At 40.3% G+C, this 23136-nt stretch overlaps 1 protein-coding gene across 1 annotated transcript; it reads left to right on the top strand.

Moving 5' to 3' along the window:
• Positions 1–1385: 1385 nt before the first annotated feature.
• Positions 1386–20654, top strand: LOC126100148 (protein Red). Its single transcript, XM_049910690.1, has 2 exons — positions 1386–2943; positions 18048–20654. The coding sequence occupies exons 1-2, from the start codon at positions 1589–1591 to the stop codon at positions 18244–18246; spliced, it is 1554 nt and encodes a 517-aa protein (XP_049766647.1). The 5' UTR covers positions 1386–1588; the 3' UTR covers positions 18247–20654.
• Positions 20655–23136: the final 2482 nt, after the last annotated feature.

The raw sequence follows: 23136 nt of genomic DNA, 5'->3' as shown, positions 1-23136 counted from the left end.
TTTTTAATCATAAATGACATGATGGCATTCACGACCTACTGAAATCAAATGCGTATAAATACAAAAAACACTAGTATTTAACAAAACAAAGAAATAGTCTCACTGGCCCATCATATGCGCCAGTCTCTCAGATAGAAGATTGAAAAGACCAAGTATGGCTTCCATTGTTAGGCGAAATCGGGATATAAGTTCTGTATCTCTGTTATCTCACGACCTTCTCCTTTGCCTTTCTTATTCTCATGAGCAGTTCAACCAAAATCTCGTCACCGCTGTCAGCATCTGTCACTATTTCTGCGATCTTAAAAATTTATTCCTTGGTTTAAATAGTAAGTGATACCTCTCAGGATTGTCAGTCAAATCAATTTCAATGATGTCTGTGTTGTCAGTTTGTTAGAGGGTGAATAGTCCAACTATTTCACAAAGCAGACCGTATTCTACAGTTGCTTTTATATTATGTGCCATATTTCATTGTACACAACTTGGAAATTACGTTCCACGTATGGGGCGCCACTGACTTGTAACCTGTGCTACCTTACCTAGATATAATATTTACGAGTTTCTTTCTCAGGAAAAAATATCGTGCATATGTTGTAGTCCTCTGTCGATCTGTATGAAGTTACTTACGGATGGAAACTGTTTTCCCATACTTCATTCGGAAATCTAGAATGATCTGGTCGAACAACCCTGATCCTTTAACTAATTTTACGATAGATCGTTACACCGTTATAAATGCAAGTACCCTGCAACCTTAAATGTTTTGCATTAATGTGGTCATTGAACGAGATCGCAGAAGTTTTCGTGTTTTCTACTATACTCTTTAACTCGTCTACAGTATCTACCAGTCTCAATGTATCATCAAACGAATAATTTTGCGATCTGGAACGATTATCGTTCAGAATAGAAATGCTATTACTGCAGGCACCGATTAAAATAAATATGAAATAATGTATGCGAAAATATCCAGTGTGCTCTTAAGTTGTTGTCAACTTAATTGAACGTGAACGCTATTCGGCAAATAACTAACCGGCGAATAAAATGATGTCGTACAAAGTCTAAGTTTCTTGATGGATAGCATATTTCTCAGTTAGCTATCCCAGGCTTTAACAGGAGATTGTACAACTGACCCTAAACGGTTAGAAATCGTCGGTTAGGTAATCCTGAGTTTATTCTCTAGTTTGGAGTTATTCCGGGTTCGCGCAACGCGTTTCTCTCGCTATTCCTAGAATAGAGCTTAACCGGCTGCTAACCGTACAACCAACCCGAATGTTTGAGATCAGCGATGTCATACCATCCTTACGCGGTTTCCAAGGAGATTAAAGATCCTAAATTGTTTTTCGACCATAGATATGACCGAAGAAATTGCTTGATATATCTTTGCTTACTTAAGCATCGCTGCTGTGTTGTTGTAATTTACTTCAGATGATTCTGGTTGTACTTGTTCGTAAGAAGTATGTTTCATTAACATACCTTTAGAAACTTAATTTTTTGAACGTGTTTTCTTCTACCGTTTAGAGATTGAAAGACACCTTCGTGTTCCGCGGATTGATAGTGAAAGTCAGTTTCGTGTGATAAATTGCAAAAAATCAAGATGCCAGAAAACGAGTACGGCTCGATAAAAACTGAGGAGGAGGCGCAGATTCCACCTGATAGATCCCAAAGGCTAACGAATGAAGATTTTAGGAAACTTCTCATGACACCAAGGTCGTCTGTTCCATCGTCACTGCCTACTGCTCCATCAAGGGATGCTGTACCACCAACTCCAGATGCTGAAGGTGAAGACAGAGCGGAGAGACGGCGTAAAAAGAAAAGCTTTTATGCTAAGCTCAAAAAGCAAGAAGATGATAAAATGGCCGAACTGGCGAAAAAGTACAGAGACAGGGCTGGCGAAAGGCGTGATGGTGCCAATCCAGATTATCAGGCAGAAGACCCACTCTCAACAGCTAGTGGGTATAGAGCTGTTGCTCCTGATCTTAAATCTGGAATGGATGCTGCAGAACGACGAAGGCAGATGATTCAGGAATCCAAATTCTTGGGAGGTGATATGGAACATACCCATCTTGTGAAAGGCTTGGATTATGCTCTTCTTCAAAAGGTTCGTTCTGAGATCCAAGCGAAAGAACAAGAACAAGAGGAAGAAATGGAGAAGCTTGTAAAAACAAAAAAAGAACGCAAAGACGAGGAAGAAGAGATGCAGTTCAAGACGAGGCTTGGTCGTAATATATACAGAGCTGTTTTTAAGATGAGACCAGCGGAACGCAATGAGCTATTTGTACCTGGTCGCATGGCATATGTTGTAGACTTGGAAGACGAATTAGCTGAAAGTGATATTCCAACTACTTTGATCCGTAGTCGACAGGACGTTCCTGCTCTTGAATCAACTGCCACACTTACCACAAATGACATTGTCATCAATAAGTTGGCTCAAATATTGTCATATCTGCGTGCTGGTGGTCGACATGGAAGGAAAGGAAAGAAGAAAGGCGCCGCAGCTGCTGGAAAGAAACTAGCACAGCCGCAGGATGACAGTATCTATGGAGAAATTGGAGACTATATTCCAACTGGGCGTCGCCAAGATGGAAGGACAGTCCGATCTGGCCCATACTTTGAGAAGCCCGGCGAAGGAGATGGTGATGATGTGCTAGATGATCGCCCAACAGTTGAAGAACACCGAGAACCTGAACCACCTCCACCACAAGCAGCTACAGCTCCTGCCCCTCAAGCAAGACGACAAGAACCTAGTCGTGCCCAGCAGTTGCTTACTCGTTTGGCAGCTGAGCCAGAGGGCTATGCAGAATGCTACCCCGGGCTGGAAGAGATGCAGGATGCTATTGATGATTCAGATGATGAAGTTGATTATACTAAAATGGATCTCGGCAATAAAAAGGGTCCAATTGGACGATGGGATTTTGATACACAAGAAGAATATTCTGATTATATGAACAGGTATGAAGTATTAAGCAGTTGTTATTTCCTGGTGCAGTCAATTTTGTATTTTTATATTATGTTGTTGTAATATAAAAATATAAATGTGACTGATTCAGGAATTAAAAATTGTTTTGACAATCCAGAAATTATGACGTCTCCCTATGATTGAAGTATCACATTTTGTTACATTGTGTGCAGTCTTCTATATGTTTAGTGTGTTTCTTTCGAGCTAAGTATAACCTTTAGCTTTTATTCTTTAGTCGTGGCTTATGTGATATTTGTTTTAGCTTACTTGGAAATGATGTTTAGAGAGACGTTCATAATTTAATTGAAATTTATTATCTCATTTTTAGGCGTACTGTTAAATCTTAACGGTGAATTAGTTCCAATACTCACTGAGTGAAGTCTGGATAGATATTTCGGCGAATGATAGTATCTGACTGCCGCAATATTTCTGTGACATACCTTATGATCATCAGTCTTCCTGATGTACTGAGCTAATTTGTGCCCTTCAGGCTGAACTAGAAATTGTGTACTTCGAATTAGACAGGTTGAAAATGGAAAGAGACAATGATAGCTGGGAACAGGTAACAACCCATAGTCAGAAGGAGAAAACTTCATAAATTACTTTTCAGATGCCAGTGAGCAATCGGTTTGATTTGTTACTTGAAGCAGAAGAGCCTCAAACAGTTTTTGAGCAAAGTAGGGTGCAGTAGACTCGTAGTAACAATTGTAATGCTAGGTTGGGAATAAAGTCAAGCAGAAAGAAAAGAGTCCCGCTCTTAGGTAGCAGTCGTGGGAGAGGTGTAGGCCAGTTGCTACAGGATAGGCTAGGAGTCGAGTACCAGGTCACAAGCAGTGTGAAACCTATGGATCGACAGAAGCGTCCGATCCCACGCGTCGGCTTTGACCCTTGACGTAAGGGTGTTGTGTGTGACGTCATGACGGCGCGGAGTTTGGTTTGAGTGTGGCTGTCTCCAGTTCTATTTTATCTTATTTTATTTACTTTTCTGATCTGTTCGTTCTATCTTGTCAGATATTTTTTTTAAATTTAAAAATACTTACTACTTATTTTGATTGTCTGTTTCCTCCAATTTCTGTTTTAGTTTATTATATTTATCTTCCTGATCTGTTCGTTCTATCCCGTGAGGTTTTTTTTAAAAAAAGACAAAAAACACTAATCTGCTACTGAAGCATCTTTATCTTCTATGGGTTGCAGGGGTTACGACCCCTGGGGAGGTGGGTGGGTATTCATGCATGGCTGTCTTCACTTACACGTTGTAGCTACGCAAGGCGTCTAAATTTATTTATATTTAGTTTTCCCCCCACCCAAAACACTCACGCACACACACACACACACACACACATATCCATCCACACATATACAGACACAAGCAGTCTGCTTGTGTCTGTATATGTGTGGATGGATATGTGTGTGTGCGCGAGTGTGTACCCGTCCTTTTTTCCCCCTAAGGTAAGTCTTTCCGCTCCCGGGACTGGAATGACTCCTTACCCTCTCCCTTAAAACCCACATCCTTTCGTCTTTCCCTCTCCTTCCCTCTTTCCTGATGAGGCAACAGTTTGTTGCGAAAGCTTGAATTTTGTGTGTATGTTTGTGTTCGTTTGTGTGTCTGTCGACCTGCCAGCACTTTCATTTGGTAAGTCACATCATCTTTGTTTTTAGAGATATATATATATATATATATATATATATATATATATATATATATATATATATATATATATATATATATATATATGTCTGCTTGTGTCTGTATATGTGTGGATGGATATGTGTGTTTGCGAGTGTGTACCCGTCCTTTTTTCCCCCTAAGATAAGTCTTTCCGCTCCCGGGACTGGAATGACTCCTTACCCTCTCCCTTAAAACCCACATCCTTTCGTCTTTCCCTCTCCTTCCCTCTTTCCTGATGAGGCAACAGTTTGTTGCGAAAGCTTGAATTTTGTGTGTATGTTTGTGTTCATTTGTGTGTCTGTCGACCTGCCAGCACTTTCATTTGGTAAGTCACATCATCTTTGTCTTTAGATATATATATATAAAAAGAAAGATGATGAGACTTAACAAACAAAAGTGCTGGCAGGTCGATAGACACACAAACAAACACAAAACTCTTTGCCTTTACAAACGTCTGCTTGTGTCTGTGTATATGCGGATGGATATGTGTGTGTGTGCGAGTGTATACCTGTCCTTTTTTCCCTCTAAGGTAAGTCTTTGCGCTCCCGGGATTGGAATGACTCCTTACCCTCTCCCTTAAAACCCAAATCCTTTCGTCTTTCCCTCTCCTTCCCTCTTTCCTGATGAGGCAACCGTTGGTTGCGAAAGCTTGAATTTTGTGTGTATGTTTGTGTTTGTTTGTGTGTCTATCGACCTGCCAGTGCTTTTGTTTGGTAAGTCTCATCATCTTTCTTTTTAGATATATTTTTCCCACGTGGAATGTTTCTCTCTCTCTCTCTCTCTCTCTCACTATATATATATATATATATATATATATATATATATATATATATATATATATATATATATATATATATAAATAGAGGGAAACATTACACGTGGGAAAAATATATTTAAAAAGAAAGATGATGAGACTTACCAAACAAAAGCGCTGGCAGGTCGATAGACACACAAACATACACACAAAATTCTAGCTTTCGCAACCAACGGTTGCCTCGTCAGGAAAGAGGGAAGGAGAAGGAAAGACAAAAGGATATGGGTTTTAAGGGAGAGGGTAAGGAGTCATTCCAATCCCGGGAGCGGAAAGACTTACCTTAGGGGGAAAAAAGGACAGGTATACACTTGCACACACACACATATCCATCCACACATACACAGACACAAGCAGACATTTGTAAAGGCAAATGCCTTTGCCTTTACAAATGTCTGCTTGTGTCTGTGTATGTGTGGATGGATATGTGTGTGTGTGTGTGTGTGTGTGTGTGTGTGTGTGTGTGTGTGTGTGTGTGTGTGTGTGTGTGTGCAACTGTATACCTGTCCTTTTTTCCCCCTAAGGTAAGTCTTTCCGCTCCCGGGATTGGAATGACTCCTTACCCTCTCCCTTAAAACCCATATCCTTTTGTCTTTCCTTCTCCTTCCCTCTTTCCTGACGAGGCAACCGTTGGTTGCGAAAGCTAGAATTTTGTGTGTATGTTTGTGTTTGTTTGTGTGTCTATCGACCTGCCAGCGCTTTTGTTTGGTAAGTGTCATCAGCTTTGTTTTTATATATATATATATATATATATATATATATATATATATATATATATATATATGAGATCAGGGACTGATGACCTCAGATGTTAAGTCCCATAGTGCTCACAGCCAACACACATACATCTTTCTAACTATCCATAACACCCTCCTCCCCATGAAGACATAAATCCAGCCTAGCCAATACAATACCCAAATCAAAATACAGCTAACGAAGTTAACAGCATTAATGCCTTGCAAACAAAGAAAGACCTAACTTTAGAAAACAATTGTGATTAACTCCCCAATGTCCCCCTCCCAACACCTAATCCACCGCACACAAACTACAGTAACAACAAATAAGCTATTTGACTGACAACTCTCAGGCTATCCATTTGTCCCTAATCCACTCAGAAAATGACAAAATACATGCTAATTATTTAGGACACACATCCACCAGCAGTACTCATCTAATGAGACTACAATGTGGAAGAGTGCATTCTCCCCCTTCCTACAGTGGATTTAATAGCCCCACAATATCCTTCTATTGCATTGATACATGCCCTATTACTATAATCTTTAAAGTGAATACTGTGCTTACAACTAAAGATCATACCCCCCTTTCTCCAAAATCCTTATATGATGAAAAAACATTTGAAACTACAGTCATACCTTGTTCAGTGTAATCTTCAATTAAACCCACTAATACCCATTTAGTTCTACGGTCAGCCACATAAAAGCATCTGAAAACCCAGCCACCGGAAAAAGTCTGAAAACCGATCCTCTGGCACAGCCCCCGCCCCCTCCCCATCCACAAACCTACACAAGAACCAGCCCTCACAAACTTCCTTTCATCAAACTGAGAGTCTTGATTTCTACTACCACCACCTCCCCTTGCCCTCTCTGTCATCTTCTCCCTATACTTAATTCAGAACATGCTTTTCTAGTAAATGGAAACCAGTCTAACACAGCGGTCACTTATTTCAGTGTCATGTGCACAGATATCAATGGAAGACTGACGACAAAAATAGTAAGTAACCAAAAAATATTTCACATGGCCAACCTAGAAGTCTTGAGCGAGGTGTCCCTATGTATGGATCACCACTTGTGACAATGCCACATATAAAGGTCCCTAGTGTGAGAAGCAGGGACTTTGGTCAAATTCATATGTTGATGACAGACATGGCATTGAACGAGTTCTGCGATCAAGCCAGAAAGCGGCAAAAACTTGATTGTGCAGAGCGTGTCATCCCCCGTTGCAGCTGACAATGAATGATGTGTGAACTTCCGTCATATCCATTGAAAAAAAAAAAAAAAAAAAAAAAATTAAATTTCTGACCATTAGAAACACACAGTGCTAATAATACCTAACGTGAATGCATAACCCCAATACACAAAATCAAAGTAACTTACTAGCAAACTGGCACACACTATTCCAGTCACAATATTTGCAGCAGTCATCCCTTTGACTAAAATCTATTTAATCAGTAAAGCTGCTATTGCAATTGCAGCTGGTTGGTCATCTACAAGAGGAGCACTGTGAAAATTGTGTGCTTCATCTCATGCCAGAAATTTAAAAAATATGTGTGCCATGTTTGTATGTTGTGTCCCATAGTCTCAGTGTTTAACTTACAGGCTGCATCTACATTGAACGAGCCTGAGGCCACATACACAAAAAATTGGAACAAAAAAAGTATGCTCTGTTACCATTGATTTCACCTTAAGTAAAAGACATCTTAATATACACCACTGTGAATCCCCAACTACAAAAGTTAATCATTTATTTCAGACCCCCTGTTTTGTTGTATCATCATAGGCTACTGCTGACTAACAAGTATGATATCTTATTTTGGGACCTCAGGAGCTCATTTATTGAGAGTTCTCTGGTGACTGTGTGGTCTAATGTTTCTTACTTGCCTATTACTCATACACTTCATGTATTCTAAGTGCCTGTTTGAAGTATCATGGTCCTTCACAACCAAATCAATGCTGTGATTGTCAGATCAATGCAATAGCCTCCCAGTTTACCATATTAATTAAGATTTATGGCTGTTTTATTTCAGAGAATCCTTACACCTTTTACATTCTCGTCTCTGAGTGTATTGTCCATCCACGAGATGAACGTACAGGATTTGCTTAGGGAGATGATGTGTTACATATGGACCACTTGACCAGTTTGTCGAAGTTGATGTTTGAAACAGTGGGAAGTCCAGGTTGGAATATCAACAGTTATGAAAAGGATAGATCGTTATTCACCGTAAAGGTGACACTTTGTTTCAGACAGGTGCAACAGAAAATCTGCTACACACTGAGATTTTGGCCAAAGCCTTCTTTCAGAAAGAAAGGAACTCCCCCCCCCCCCCCACACACACACACACACACACACACACACACACACACACACACACACACACACACCCGCGCGCGCGCGGGTGTACTTCATGCGCACATGACCACTATCTCCAGCCACTCTGGCCAGACTGCAACTGTTGAGTTGAACAATATCAGCAATCTGGACTGGGGCAGGAAATGAGGAGGGACAGTGGGGTATTGGTAGGGGCAGAGAAGATCAGTGCCTAGTAGAACATGCAGGGACTTGAACAAGAATGCCAGCACCAGCTTCAGGAGGTTGGGGGGGGGGGGGGGGGGGAGAACAGGGTGTAAAAAAGGAGAGAGGCAGAGAGGGGAAAACGACTGGTGAGTGCGTTAGCACACAGTATAAGATGTCTCGGCTCTGAGTTCTTATCATGAAGATATCTTCAATGAACCTCAACAGGGAGGAGTTTGGGGTTTTGGCAGGCTAGGAAGGTTTCCTGTAGGTGGCTCATGAACAGGTTGACATAGGGTGTGCCATTGGGTGCCCATTGCAGTGCTGCAGATTTGTTTGTATACTGTCCATGCTAAGGAGTAGTAGTTGTATGTTAGGATAAAGTTTGTAAAGTATGTGAGTTAGTGGGTTTGGAGAGTGAAGGATGTTGGGAGAGTTAGTGATCAATAGTGGCAAGATCATAGGCATGAGGGATGTTGGGGTATAGGGAAGTGGTGTGAACTGTGATGAGTAGGGATCCAGGAGGTAGGAATGATGGAAAGTTGGTGAAGGAAGGGGTTGGTATCTTTGATGTAGAAGGCTGGGTTTTGGGCAATTGGTTGGAGGCGTTGGTCAGTGAGAACTGAAATTCTTTCAGTGAGGGTACAATAACAATCTGGTGTTCAGGATTGTTGGGATTGGTGATTTTGGGGAAGCATGTAGAAGGTGGGTGTGTGGGGTGCCGTAGGGGTGAGGAGGGAAATGAACTCAGGGAAAAAGTTCTGGGAAGGATGTAATGCTGTGAGCAGGTATTGGAAGTTATGTTGCACTTATTGGATGGAATCACTTGGCAGAGTTTATAGGTGGAGGTGCGAGACAATTGGCAGAGGCCTTTCACCAGGTGAAACCTGGTGGAACCTTTGGCTGTAGGTAGGATGATTAGGTGACAATCTGTTGTGAGGCTGTGTAAGGCTGTCCTTACTTCTGCTGAAATTTTGATGTTCTTAGGAAATGACATGGAGAAGCATAGTGAGCCCAGGTTGCAGGAAAGGAATGGGTTGGTTAGGTGGGTGGGTGGAAGGGAGAGAGAATCATGGTTGGATTGTGGTATGAACTGAGGGATCCAGGGTTCAGTATTGGAACTTCGTTGGTGGGATTGTTGGCAAAGAAGTGTTTCCATTGCAAGGATTGGGAGAAGGAGAGTAAGTCTTTGATACGTTCAGCATTTTTAAATTCGGGTGTAGGGCTGAAAGTGGGGCCCTTGGGTAGGACTGAAACTTTTGTGGGGCTGAGTAATTTGATGGAAATGTTAACAACAGTGTTCTGGGATTGTCTAGGCTCTGGATTTAATAGAGTGTTGATAGTGAGACTTGGGAGACAACACTAGCTGAAAAAGTCAACTATGCAGTAGCTGAGTGCTGTGAGGTGTGGCGAGGAGGAACACTGTGGGTAGGATAGGGGTTAAATAGTGGTGCCCCAAGGCAGCTGTACAATGTCAGCACATTGGATAACTTATGGAGGCAGGTCTGGAATGCTCTTCCTGATGAAACTGAATCCCGTGCTCTCTGGCAACTGGAAGAGCATTCGACACATGACTTCCATAAGCTAATAAACCTGCTCCATTATCCAATCCAGTGTTCCAACTTGTCAACATCTCATTGCACCCAGACCCAGTCTAACTGATCTTTTCAACTTGCCACATCTCCCTACCAACACTCCTTTAAATCCAAGATCAAGACAATTCTGAAACACTGTTGTTAACCTTTCCACCAAAATCCTCAGCCCACAAAAGTTTCAGTCCTATCCAAAGGCCTCATCTCTCAGCCGTAAACCCAATTTTAAAAATGTTGGATTTGTCAAAGACCTACTCTCCTCCTCCTGATCCCTTCATTCAAAACACTGCTTTGCCACCAATCCCTCCAACCAAAGCCAACATAATCCCAACATTGAACCCTGACTCTCCCAGTTTATACTGCTATCCAACCACGATCCTAACCCCCCTTCCACCTGACCACCCTCCCCACAGTCATTTTACAATGGACAATGGTTTAAACTCGCATCTAGCCATTCGGATTTAGGTTTTCCATGATTTTCCTAAATTGCTTCAGGCAAATGCCAGGATGGTTCATTTGAAATGGCATGGGCGACTTCCTTTCCCACCCTTCCCTAATCCGATGGGACTGATTACCTCGATGGTTGGTCCTCTCCCCCAATTCAACCAACCAACCGACCAAAGTCCCTTCCTAAGAACACCAACCTTTCAGCAGAACAAAGGACAACCCTACCAGCCTCAAAATAGATCCTCACATAATCATTCTACATACAGACAAAAGTTCCACCAATGCTGTTATGAATGACAGTGACTACCTGGCTGAAGGTTTCTGCCAGTTGTCTCACTTCTCCACCTATAAGCTCTGCCAGAGTGCTTCCATCCCAGGAGTTCAACATAACCTCCAATCTGTGCTTAAAGGATTAGGTCTTTCCCAAAACTTCTCACCTGAATCTGTTGTCCTTTTTACCTCTATGACACCCCACATACCCACTATCTGCATGCTCCCAAAAATCCACAAACCCAACAATCGTGGACACCCCATTGTATCTGGTTATTGTGCCCTCAATGAAAGAATTTCACCCCTCATTGACCAACACCACCAACCAATTACCCAAAATCTAGCCTCCCACATCAAAGACAGAAACCTTTCCTTTACCTCCTGGATCACTATTTGTCACTGTTGTTGCCACTTCCACATACAGCAATATCCCTCATGCCTATGATCGTGCCACTATTGATCACTACCTCCCCCAACATCCTTCAGTCTCCAAATTCACTACCTCCTTCCTCATACTCTTTCCTAACTGTATCCTAACGTATAACTAATTTTCCTTTGAAGAGAAGGTATAAAAACAATGTCGCAGTACATCATTGATGATATCTTCATGATCTGGATTCAGAGCCGAGACACTGTATTCTTATTTTTTCACAACCTCAACACCACCTCTCCCATCCACTTCACCTGATCCTCTTCAATCCAATGTGCCACCTTCCTGGATGTTGACTTCCTCATCTCTGATACCTCCGACAACACCTCTATCAACATTAAAACCACAATAGTAACTGCTTTTGGATGGTGCTGTCCTTCCCACACCAAAAAATCTGTCCCATACAGCCTGGCCACCTGGGGCAGTGTATCTACTGTGACAAGAATTTCCTTGACCAATATACTGAAGGTCTCATAAAGATCTTCACAGACAGGCACCATCTCCTGGTCCGCAATCTGATTTCCTTTCAGTATTCCCACACCCTTCCAATCCTCCCATCAGCCCCAAGAACTGATTACAAAGGAGCATCTCTTTCATCACCCAGTACCACCGCAGGCAGGAACAACTGGACCTTATCCTTTGTCAGGGCTTTGGTTATCTACTATCACACCCTGAAATGAGAGATATTGTATCTAAGATCCTTCCCACCCCTTCTTAAGTGGTGTTCTGTTGTCCACCCAACCACCACAATAGCCTAGTCCATCCCTGTGCCACTCCCAATACCAGCCCATCCCACAAGAATCACATCCCTCTGGAAGACCCAGGTGCAAGACATGCCCAGTCCACCCACCCAGCACTTTCTATTCCAGTCCTGTCACGGTCTTATCCTACCTCATCATAGACTGAGTCACCTGTGAAAGTGCCCATTTGATACACCAGCTAAGCTGCTATCACTGCAAAGCTTTTACGTTGGTATATGACTACCAGCCAATTGTCCACACTTATAAATAGCCACCACCAAACCTTGGCCAAGACCAAAGTGGGTCACCATTGGTACAACATGCTGCTGAACATAATATGTTTGATTTCAATGGCTGCTTCACAACCTGGGCCATCCAGATCCTTCCCTCCACCAGCAGCATTTCTGAACTGTGCAGATGGTAGTTGTCTTTACAACATATTCTCTGCTCCCAAAATCATCCTGGTCCTAACCTACAATGATCTACTGTCCCCACACCCTCCACCCAACAGTTTCCATATCCTTGTGTCACCACCTACCAATCCACGTTCCCTCATCATCGTAGTTGGCTGTTGTCTGCCAGCACACCCACCAAGCTCTTACCCTCTCTGCTCCTCTCCTTCTCAGCTGCTCACTCCTGTTCCCCCACAGCCTCCCAACACTTCTCGTGGCAGCTTTGTCCTGCTTCCTTCTAGTCCCAGCATGCCCTGCTAGACAGCAGTCATCTCTGTCACTGCCTGTGCCATGCTATCCCTCCCGCTTCCCTGTCCCATTCCAGATTCCTGCCTTTGTTCAACGCAACACTTGCATTCTGGCCAGAGTGGCGAGAGTTAGTGATCATGTGCACTCGAGGTGTGCCTTCTTATGGGAATGTGTGCATATGTTTTCCTTTCTTTTCTGAAGAAGGCTTTGGCCAAAAGTTCAGTATGTAACAGCCTTTTCATTGCGCCCGTCTGCAGTTCAGTGCTTCATTTTCACAGTGGGTAGCAATCTATCCTATCCATAATTGTTGAACTTAATGTTTTCATTATGTCACCTTGGTGCTAGTAGCGCTTGTTTCATTTAGGACACTGCTGTTACTTTGTTCATCTTTCCATTGTATTTCAATGTTCAATTCATATAGTGCAAATGATATTGCTCCAAGAGAATTACAAGCCTCTTGTATGTGATCCACAAAAAAATTCAAATGGCTCTGAGCGCTATGGGACTCAACTGCTGTGGTCATAAGTCCCCTAGAACTTAGAACTACTTAAACCTAACTAACCTAAGGACAGCACACAACACCCAGCCATCACGAGGCAGAGAAAATTCCTGACCCTGCCGGGAATCGAACCCGGGAACCCGGGCGTGGGAAGCGAGAACGCTACCGCACGACCACGAGATACGGGCAATATGTGGTCCACATTTCAGAGCTGTGAGTTAGGCTAAAGATTACAATAGACTGGTGCTCTTACAACTTAGTTCCTGTGCTGAGGTTGCAATTATCAGATATCCATTTGTAGCTGTGCTGGTGCATTTGAGGCAGTGTTGAAATTTAACATTCATGTTTTCGCATGTTGACTATGTGACTGCTGAGGTAAAGCTAATGCTGTACGCTGTGCAGAAACATACTTCTGATTGTGATGGCAGGAGGTGTTGCTTGGGCGATAAAAATAGGTTGTTACAGGTTTTGGGTCTTTATATGTTAAGATCTAGTCTGGTGCTTTTTTTTAAGCTTCATTAAAGGTGTAGAGAAAGGCATGTAGCTCATCTCATGAGTTGGCGAAAATGATGTCATTATCTGTATGTTGGAGTTTGATCACACTAGTTGAAAATAGCCTTGTCATGGCTCTTGGTTAAGTAATGCTCCAGTCCTGTGTGCTTATTTCTATACACAATAGTAGTTCTGCTTTGACTGTATGAATGGTTGCACAAACATATATTGAGATTAAGGTGGGGGTGAATAGACACTCCTGTTTTACATCTGTCAATTACTGAGAAGTCCCTTTCATGTTGTTGCACTGCAGCTGAAAAACCTCAACATATTTTTGTGGGCAGCCAGTTAATCCAAGGATCCACATCAGTGTGTCTCACTCTACTGAATTAAAGGCTTTCACTTGTATGGAAGGAGAATTGTGTGTTTATGTCCTGTCAACTGTGAAGTTGTTAGAGGCAGAGCACAAGCAGTGATAGGAAGTCATCTGTCTTCTTTTGATAAGGACCAACCACGTGTTTTCCTGAATGATTTTAGATAAATCACAGAAAACCTAAATGAGAAATTGAACTGCCTTCCTCCTGAATGCGAGTCCTATGTACTAACCACTGCACTACCTCACATAGTAGGCTCTGACAGTCTGTAAAAAGGTGATATACAGTGAATGATTTTGTTCCCTGCACTTCTCTTGCATTGGTGCAGGTTGGAAGATCATCTAAATGATCCATCAATTAGGTCTGAAACCACACTGTGTATCAGATAAGCATTTTTCAACTTGGGGTGTAAAGTGGTTGGGTAGAACTTTTCGATGAATGTTACTTCGATCAGATGTTTGTGCTCTTTTGAAGATGGTGACAATTAATGCATCTGTTCTCACTTCTGTAACAGTTCTGTCCTGGAATCTGTATGACTAGTCCCCCACATGCTTTGCAACCAGTTCCTCTTTCTTCCTGGAAGAAGGGAACTTTTGCTGGAGAAGAAAAAAAATTCCCCAAGGAATACTGTGTTACATTTAAATATTTTAATACACAAAAACCTTAATTACTGAAAGAAATTAATTGCAATGATGAATGGCCATAAACATTTATACCTTGTAGCCATCTAAGCATTTCCTGATAAAGGCTCACCTCAGTCATCTTTCCCTCACCGATTGAGTGTTAGGCCATGATTATAAAGAGTTTTTTTCCCTTCTCATCCCGTCTGGTAAGTGTCCCCTGACCCAGGGTTCTGGGTGATTTCTCCTAAACCTTTCCAGTTTCTTTCACTTCACCCCTCTTCCTTCCCCTTCAGCCAGAAGAAGAAGCCACTGGCTCCGAAAGCTTGCATAATTAAAATGTTTTTTTTTGTATGTGTTGCCCTGTCATTGTGTGGTGAGTAGATTTTTCATCTTTCAAATTGCATTGCATCATTTACTCTGTGACACCTGTCCTACACCACTCTCCTGTCTTCACCTATATCTACCTTAAAGACATTTTCCTGGACAATTATTGTCACTCCATTACAATACATAAACTTGTAAATGAATAACTCAAACAATTCCTTTTTTTGCTTCCCATGAAAGCTTTTGTAGATTCCAAGAATTCTGTGATATTTAATTCATGATTTTTTTCTCAATCTTTCTTTTAGTTTATTTGCAGAATGAAGCTATTTTGTCCTCCCCCCTCCACCATCACATCAACTATTTGTATATCCTATTTTTCCATATGCTACAATTCTGTCTGTATTGCACTAAGTTGTTGTTAATAGTTATTGTGTGAGGAAAAGTGTGGTATTTTTATAGTATGTTTCTCAGGTGTGATGGGTTCAGTTTTCCTGTCATGATCTAAGTTCATTTTTGGTCTGCTTAAATCACAACTTTCAGTTGTCTAGATGATTTCCTCTGCAGGGCAGTGGCTACTCCATTTATACATCCGCGCTAAAGCTTCATAATGCCCCATCTCTAAGATTTTATTGCTGTAATACAAAGTGTTGATATAGAGGACCATTATACAGGGTGGCTATGTTAGCTTGGTGCATAAGTTTGTAGCATTTTTGTTTTGCATGTTGGTATTCCAGTAGCTGTGGGTTTATTTATCAACTGTCATTCTTAAATTTACTTCACTGTTGCTATTTGAGTTTACATATTGTCATTTGGAGATAGTGACTGGAGCTGTGGACTCTAGAAAATGAAGTGCCAAGTGAAGAAATTGGAACATTTCTGACAGTCTCTTGTTTGAGTTCAATACATGGGTGACAGCAGTGGAGGCAGCTAGAAACATTTGCTCCGCGTGTGTGAATAATGCCATTGGATAGGGCATAGCAGTAAAATGGTTTTCTTATTTTAAGGAGGATCGTTTTGAGTTTAGTGACTCTTCACATTCAAGAAGGCCTTTGGGGTTTAATGAAGATAGTTTGAATGTATTAATCCACAATGATCCATGTCAGTGTACTCGAGAACTGGCAAATGTGATGAACTGCGATCATTCCATGATTGCGTGACACTTGCATCAGTGGTGAAGATTCAGAAATCAGTTGTGGCTACCACATGGTCTAACTCAAAATAAAAAATTAAAAAAACATCAGAGGGTAACCATATGTGCATTTCTGCTTACTTGCCAACAGTTGGCTCATGAACAACGCCAATCATTCCTATCTTGTATCCTTACTGATGACAAGAAATCTTGTCTTAATGGTAACATAAAGAGAAGAAAGGAATGGTTGAGCCCAAACAAAGCAGCAACTCCCCCTACAAAGACCTGCATGCATCCACAGAAGATGACATTATGCATCTAGTGGAACAGCGATGGTGTGGTGTACTACAAATTGCTTCCGTGAGGTGTAACCATCACAGCTGACATTTATTGTCAACAACTGAGACGTCTTGCAGACACAGTCCAAGAACAGCGATCAGGAATAATGTATGAAGTAACGCTACTCCACAATAACGCATCCTGCGTTCTGCTAGACTGACAAAAAAACAATATACAGGAGTTAGGGTTGGGAAGTCATTCCGCACCCACTTTATTAACCTGCTCTCTCGCCCTCAGATTTTCACCTTTTCTCTCTCTTTATCAGACAACTTCAATAAACTACTTTCCAGATGAAAATGCAGTCCAAACTTGGCTCGACGAGTTCTTTGTGTCAAGACCACATGATTTTTACAGTCACAGAATTGAAAAGTTACTACAGCGTTGGCAGACTGCTGTAAATAGTGAAGGAGAATATATTATTCATGACATAAAGTATCTGTTATGTGTATCTGTCATGTTTGTTTAATTTAGGGAACAATGCTATGAACTTATGCACCAACCCAACAGTGAAACTTGTGCTACCTGAACTAGTGTAGATAGAAAATTTTTTACTGAATGGGTACCCAATCTTATAGGACTTATGTTCAGTCTGTGCATTGCAGGAAGTGCATTGCTAGTAGTGTTTGTGTTATGACTTGCCATTAGATGCCGGTACTGGAATGGTGATGTTGGAGGAACTCGGACCCCAAGGACCGAGGACATGCTGCATGTACAGCACGTTATTGTGATGTGCTTTGCCAACATGTGATCCCTGCTCTATGGGAGAGAGGTGCTTCGGACTGAGCAGTTTTGATGCACGATGGAGCAGCACCTCACAGTGCTCATGATGCGACTCTGTTACTATATAACACATTTGGAGAAAACCAAATCATTTGGCTGATTGTTCCAAACTGCATGGCAACCAAGATCACCAGATTTGGACCCATGTGACGTCTGGCTGTTAGGTTACCTGTAGGACAGGCTTTATCATCAGGACACTAATAGATATTGGAGGTTAAAGATGAGCATAGCGAGGGCGGTAGCCAACATCCCACCTGAGATGCTTTGGGCAGCAGTATAGCAATCTCTAGTGTGGTTCCAGGCTGTCGTGGATGCAGATGGTCATCATATTCAGTGACTTTTGTAACCAGGAATGTAAACATTGTACACAGTTAACAAATGTCACCTTGTAGTGTGGAATTTTTTTTTCTCGTTGGTTTATTTGTCATTTATCTTCTGTAGATCCTTAAAAATGTTTCCACAAAGTTCCATTGTCCTATCGTCACTTGGTTTTTTATGGAGGCCTCTCATGTAGCAAAAGTTTGAATGTAACCATCCTGTACACTGAATAGTGATTTTCTGGAATAACCTTTTCTTTTTGTTTGTATTGTATTAAAAAAATAGTACATTCTTATTGTTTCTGATACAGCAAAGAGGCATTGCCCAAGGCAGCCTTCCAGTATGGAGTGAAGATGGCAGATGGGCGCCGGACACGAAAATACCACAAAGAGAAAAATGAGAAAGCAGAATTGGATCGTGAATGGCAGAAGATCCAAAACATTATACAGAAAAGAAGAATACCAGGACCAGTGGGTCCAGAACCAGACTTTAAAAAGCCAAAATATTAATTTTTTCTGCCTTTTGAATTTGCTTGTGACTAACAGTCATTCAATAAACTGTATCTCTTACAGTACCTTTGTGCATAAAAAATGCTTATTGCTGTTATTTTCCTTAATAGTTGATCGTCTATCTTTCATTTAACTCTGTCTCTGTGTGTGTGTGTGTGTGTGTGTGTGTGTGTGTGTGTGTGTGTGTGTGTGTGTGTGAGAGAGAGAGAGAGAGAGAGAGAGAGAGAGAGAGTGAGAGTGAGAATGCATTTGTAGCCCCTTAACAACTTTTTCTTTTAAGATAACTAGTGTTGTTTACAATGTATTGTTCCTTTGTAAAAGGAACTTATGGAACGCATAATAATTTTGCTAGAAATGAATACATAATTTCGCAAATTGGGTATTTTTTTATATAAAACTAGACTTGTTATCTCTAAATAATATATGTATAGTTCAGGGTCTTTTTTATTTTTAGTGTCTTAAGTAATGTCACTTACAGTCCTCTCAGTGTACAACCCAAATCTCTAATATACTCCCTGCAAATTGATCCTGAAGTAAATGTCTTCTCATTTATGGATAGATAACAAGACAGTTCTTAAGAGGAATATAACTAGATGCTAAATAAATAAACAAACAAATATTCACAAGGAGAATATAATAATTTGTTAAATGTTTCCTTGATGATTAAGTGTTAGGGGCATGTAATGAAAGTTTACAATTTGTGCAAATACAAATTGAAACTGACCAGAAAATTTAATTTTACGGAGTTTTTCTTAAAGTTTTTCCAATAAATTAGCAAAATTCATTTCCTGAGTGCTTTGTTTATTTTACCTCTAGTTATTTAGTTTGTATATTTTACTCCTAGTGTAATTCTAAGATGTGAAGTGCATAATACATAATAAATTATGTGTATGAAATCAATAGAGTTGGTAAAATTGTATGTTTCTGTTTTCTAAAGTGTTTTGAACAACTCAGTGTGTGTTTGATTAGTTACTATATTTTTCAATTCATTGTTCTGTTCCATTGCACCTTTAGTAGCCTAGCAACTTGTACATTTTTACTCTCATAGATCAGTAATACTGCTTGAAAGGATATGTTTTAACTTAAAATGTCCGAAAGAGAAATGAACATTGAAATTCTCTCTTTAACTTTTTCTATTTCCCAGTGGTTTTAAAGTACCTTGTAAATTAAATTAAATAATGAAAGAAAGGATCGAACTGAGAAGCCTAGTCTGACTACATATACGAGGGCTATCCACAAAGTACATTACGTTTTGGAATTAAAAAATAAATAAAGTATTCGATTTTTTTTTTATTATATACAGATGAGAGCCACACTTAAATACTACTTTTCTACATAGTTGCCATTTAAATTAAGGCACTTGTCGTAGCGATGGACGAGCTTGGAAATTCCTTCGTCGTAAAATTCGGCCGCCTGCGCCTTCAACCACGTGGTTATCTCTTTTGGGACAGAAAAGGTGTGATTTTAGTGGATTTCCTGGAAAGAGGCACTACAATAAACTCTCAAAGGTATTGCCAAACCCTGCACAACCTCAGAAGAGCAATACAAAACAAGCGCAGGGGAAAGTTGGGCTCAAAGATCTTGCTGATTCACGACAACGCCCGGGCCCACACGGCAAATGCCACTCGTGAAGTTCTCGAATCTTTTAAGTGGGAGTTGTTTCCTCATCCGCCGTACAGTCCCGACCTGGCACCGAGCGACTTCCACTTATTCCCAGCAATGAAGAAGTGATTGGCTATGCAGCATTTTGATGACGACGCACAGCTTCAAGAAGAGGTAACCACGTGGTTGAAGGCGCAGGCGGCCGAATTTTACGACGAAGGAATTTCCAAGCTCATCCATCGCTACGATAAGCGCCTTAATTTAAATGGCAACTATGTAGAAAAGTAGTATTTAAGTGTGGCTTTCATCTGTATATAATAAAAAAATTCCAATACTTTATTTATTTTTAATTCCAAAACATAATGTACTTTGTGGATAGCCCTCGTATATGAACAGTTTGGCCATAAGTGAAAGTAGTTCTACAGAAACTGTTTTAGAGTAAAACCACCTTTGTTACACATTTGTGAAGGTGAGGTACTTGACAATGACATTGTAAATGACTGTAAACTCAAAATAATATCAGAAAATGGCCAATATATCACCAACAAAATTGAACAAATTGATGCATTTCTAAGTGGTAGTAGTCCTCTTATTTATCCTGTGAATGAAGTAGGGTGCAAAACTGAAGAAATTTGTAGCATTAATTTAAGTAATTATAAAACTGTAATTGTCTATTGTAACATAAAGGTGGTGGTGTTGGTATTTATATCATAAATAATGTGCCAGTGAGAAAAAAATCAGTTGGATAGATACCGTATTTACCAGAGTATAAAACAACACTGAATATTAGATGACCCCCCCCCCCCCCCCATCCCCCTTTTTGTAAGAGAGCCCTTGAGGGGGGAAAAAAATTTTTTTTCAGCGTATTCTCACTAACCAAAAATACAGACTTTTATTGATGTAAGATATCTTCCTAAAAAGTTAACAATGCATCTATTCTAAACTTAGGTCATTTATACATAGTCTGTGTTTTCATAATACAAGAAGAAATAAATTAAAGAAAAAATGGTTTCTTATCTTCAGTGCCTTCTTTGTTTACTATCGTCTGTGGTATCACAATTTTTAATCGTTATCATCATTATCCTAACAGGACAGCTGTGACAAATGTCTGCCTATTTCTTCCAAATATGTTGTTATTTCTGATGCGGTTACGGGGGGACCAAAGAACACAGCTGTCTTTTTTCTGAACGCACAGCAGATTTTGCTTTTCTACTGACACGTATCATCTGCCCACTGCTCTCTCATTGGCTTTGTAGAATCAGTAGCTGACAAACCCATTATCTTTCCCACCATATCTCCCAGTGAGTGTCGACAACGTTTCTGCATGAAATACGTAAGTATGCCCTGGCCGAAGCAAGACTTTTAACATCTCTTGCAGAACTGTATGCAAGTTTTGAGTATTTGTTAAATCTTAGTCATTTGATTTAGAGTACAAATTGATTAAGGCAAACTGCAGTTTAAACATGATAGATGTTCATAAAAATATAGTATATGATATAGTTTCCCGTGGTTAGGCACACAACGAAATTTGCTGTCAGCTCATTACTCCCTCCCTTCCTGCACTCATAGTTCTCGGCAAAGCTGGTGTCACTATTCTCCCTCCGAGCTTTCTGTATTGGCATGCTGGAGCATTAGTGAGACTTGGGCAGCAATATATTCTAGGGTCCAGTTTATATGCAACAATAGCAGTTAATACATAAATAAAAGATCACAATCATGATTCACTCCAATTCTCGAACTTTCAATTGCCCTGCATTCTAGTTACGTCTATTGGCACTATCTCCTCAACAGGTCTTTCTGCTGTAATTTATTCTGGCGATAACAACTGCAGTTGGTGTAATGAGATTTATTTTGTTTGTTAGACATTTAATTCGGGATTAATTTTCTTTACAATTTCATCTGAATGTCACCATCTTGTTCTAATGCTGATTAAAAGCTGGTGAAATTTTCCCCTGGCATTCTAATACATGAACAGCGGCTGAATTTATCGTTTGCAATCCACTTCATATAACTATATCAAATACTCACTTGGGTTCAGAATCAAATAATGATCTTTCAAGGACAAAATTTTTGCCTCTAAATGTTACTTTTACATAAAAAGCAGCATAATTTATGTATATGGTATCCATACATGTATGAGAACTTTTATTGCAAATCTGTTCAAATAAAACAAAAGTGTGTAAGCTGATAGAACTGATACAGTTTAATGCAATTTCCTCCTGTGTTTCACAAAATTGACAGTTTTTAAGCAGAGCGTTAGGTGGTTGTATTGGATAATTCAGTTCCTCAACCATTCCTTGCACTAGTGCCACAAGTCAAATGTCATGTGATTGTTCGAGCAAAGTAGATACTGTGTTGAGTACAAGCAAAGTAAATACTGTGTTGAGTGCTTCAGTGTATCACGATACTTCGAACCTGTTCGAATAAAAACATTGTTTGCTAAACCCTACCCTTTGGAACTCTTCAAAATAAATTTGTGAAAAACCTCCATAGCCAAAGCTTTATTTGTAAATGTAAGACCAGCTCCATATTAATCTGTTAAACACTCTAAAACCATTGACCTCAGCAGCAATAGTTTAATCTGCAAATGTAAGACAATTCTATATTTTTAAAGTGACAAATGTGAGAAAAAACCCTCATGTTATAATCTGGTAAATACTGTAAATTTGCATGGGAAATGGTTTTTGAAATAGCTGCAATAAGAATAAAGCTCAGAAATAGCAGTTTAATAATAGCTAGCTTGTACAGATCCCCTAACATTTAGAGGAACTTGTTGGTAAACTCTCACCTCATGAAAAACAGGTTATAATAGTAGAGGAGTGAACATTGACTCATTAACTAATAGTATAAGTCACCTTAGATATATTGATATGTACAGTCCTATAATTACACCCATGTTAATTCAACACTATCAAGAATAACATGCGACTCTCAAACAGAACATGTTATTATGAACTTAAGCAAGGAAGACCTTGTAGTTAGAACAATTGAGAACCACATTTCAGATCATAGTTCATTAGTCCTAGAGCTTCATCCAGACAAAAAAATAGTATCTCATGGGGACCTATTTACGTATAAAAGAAAGCCCCTGATGCACCCAAACTGTCACTAGGTAGGCCTATATGAAACAGAGATTAAAGAAAAGTGGCACAAATTTTATACGACATTAACCCACCATCTTAATCAAGTGTGTCCAATGGCCAAAGTACTAAGGAAAACTGTAGAAAAACCTACAGGGAAGCACTTAAGACATTAAAAGCACAGATGTATGCAGAACAAATGAGGCAC

Source organism: Schistocerca cancellata, chromosome 9 (genome assembly GCF_023864275.1).
Source record: "Schistocerca cancellata isolate TAMUIC-IGC-003103 chromosome 9, iqSchCanc2.1, whole genome shotgun sequence".
In the NCBI taxonomy this organism is placed as follows: Eukaryota; Metazoa; Arthropoda; class Insecta; order Orthoptera; family Acrididae; genus Schistocerca; species Schistocerca cancellata.
The sequence above is the reverse complement of the archived record's forward strand: the minus strand, read 5'-3'. Positions and strand labels throughout refer to the sequence as shown.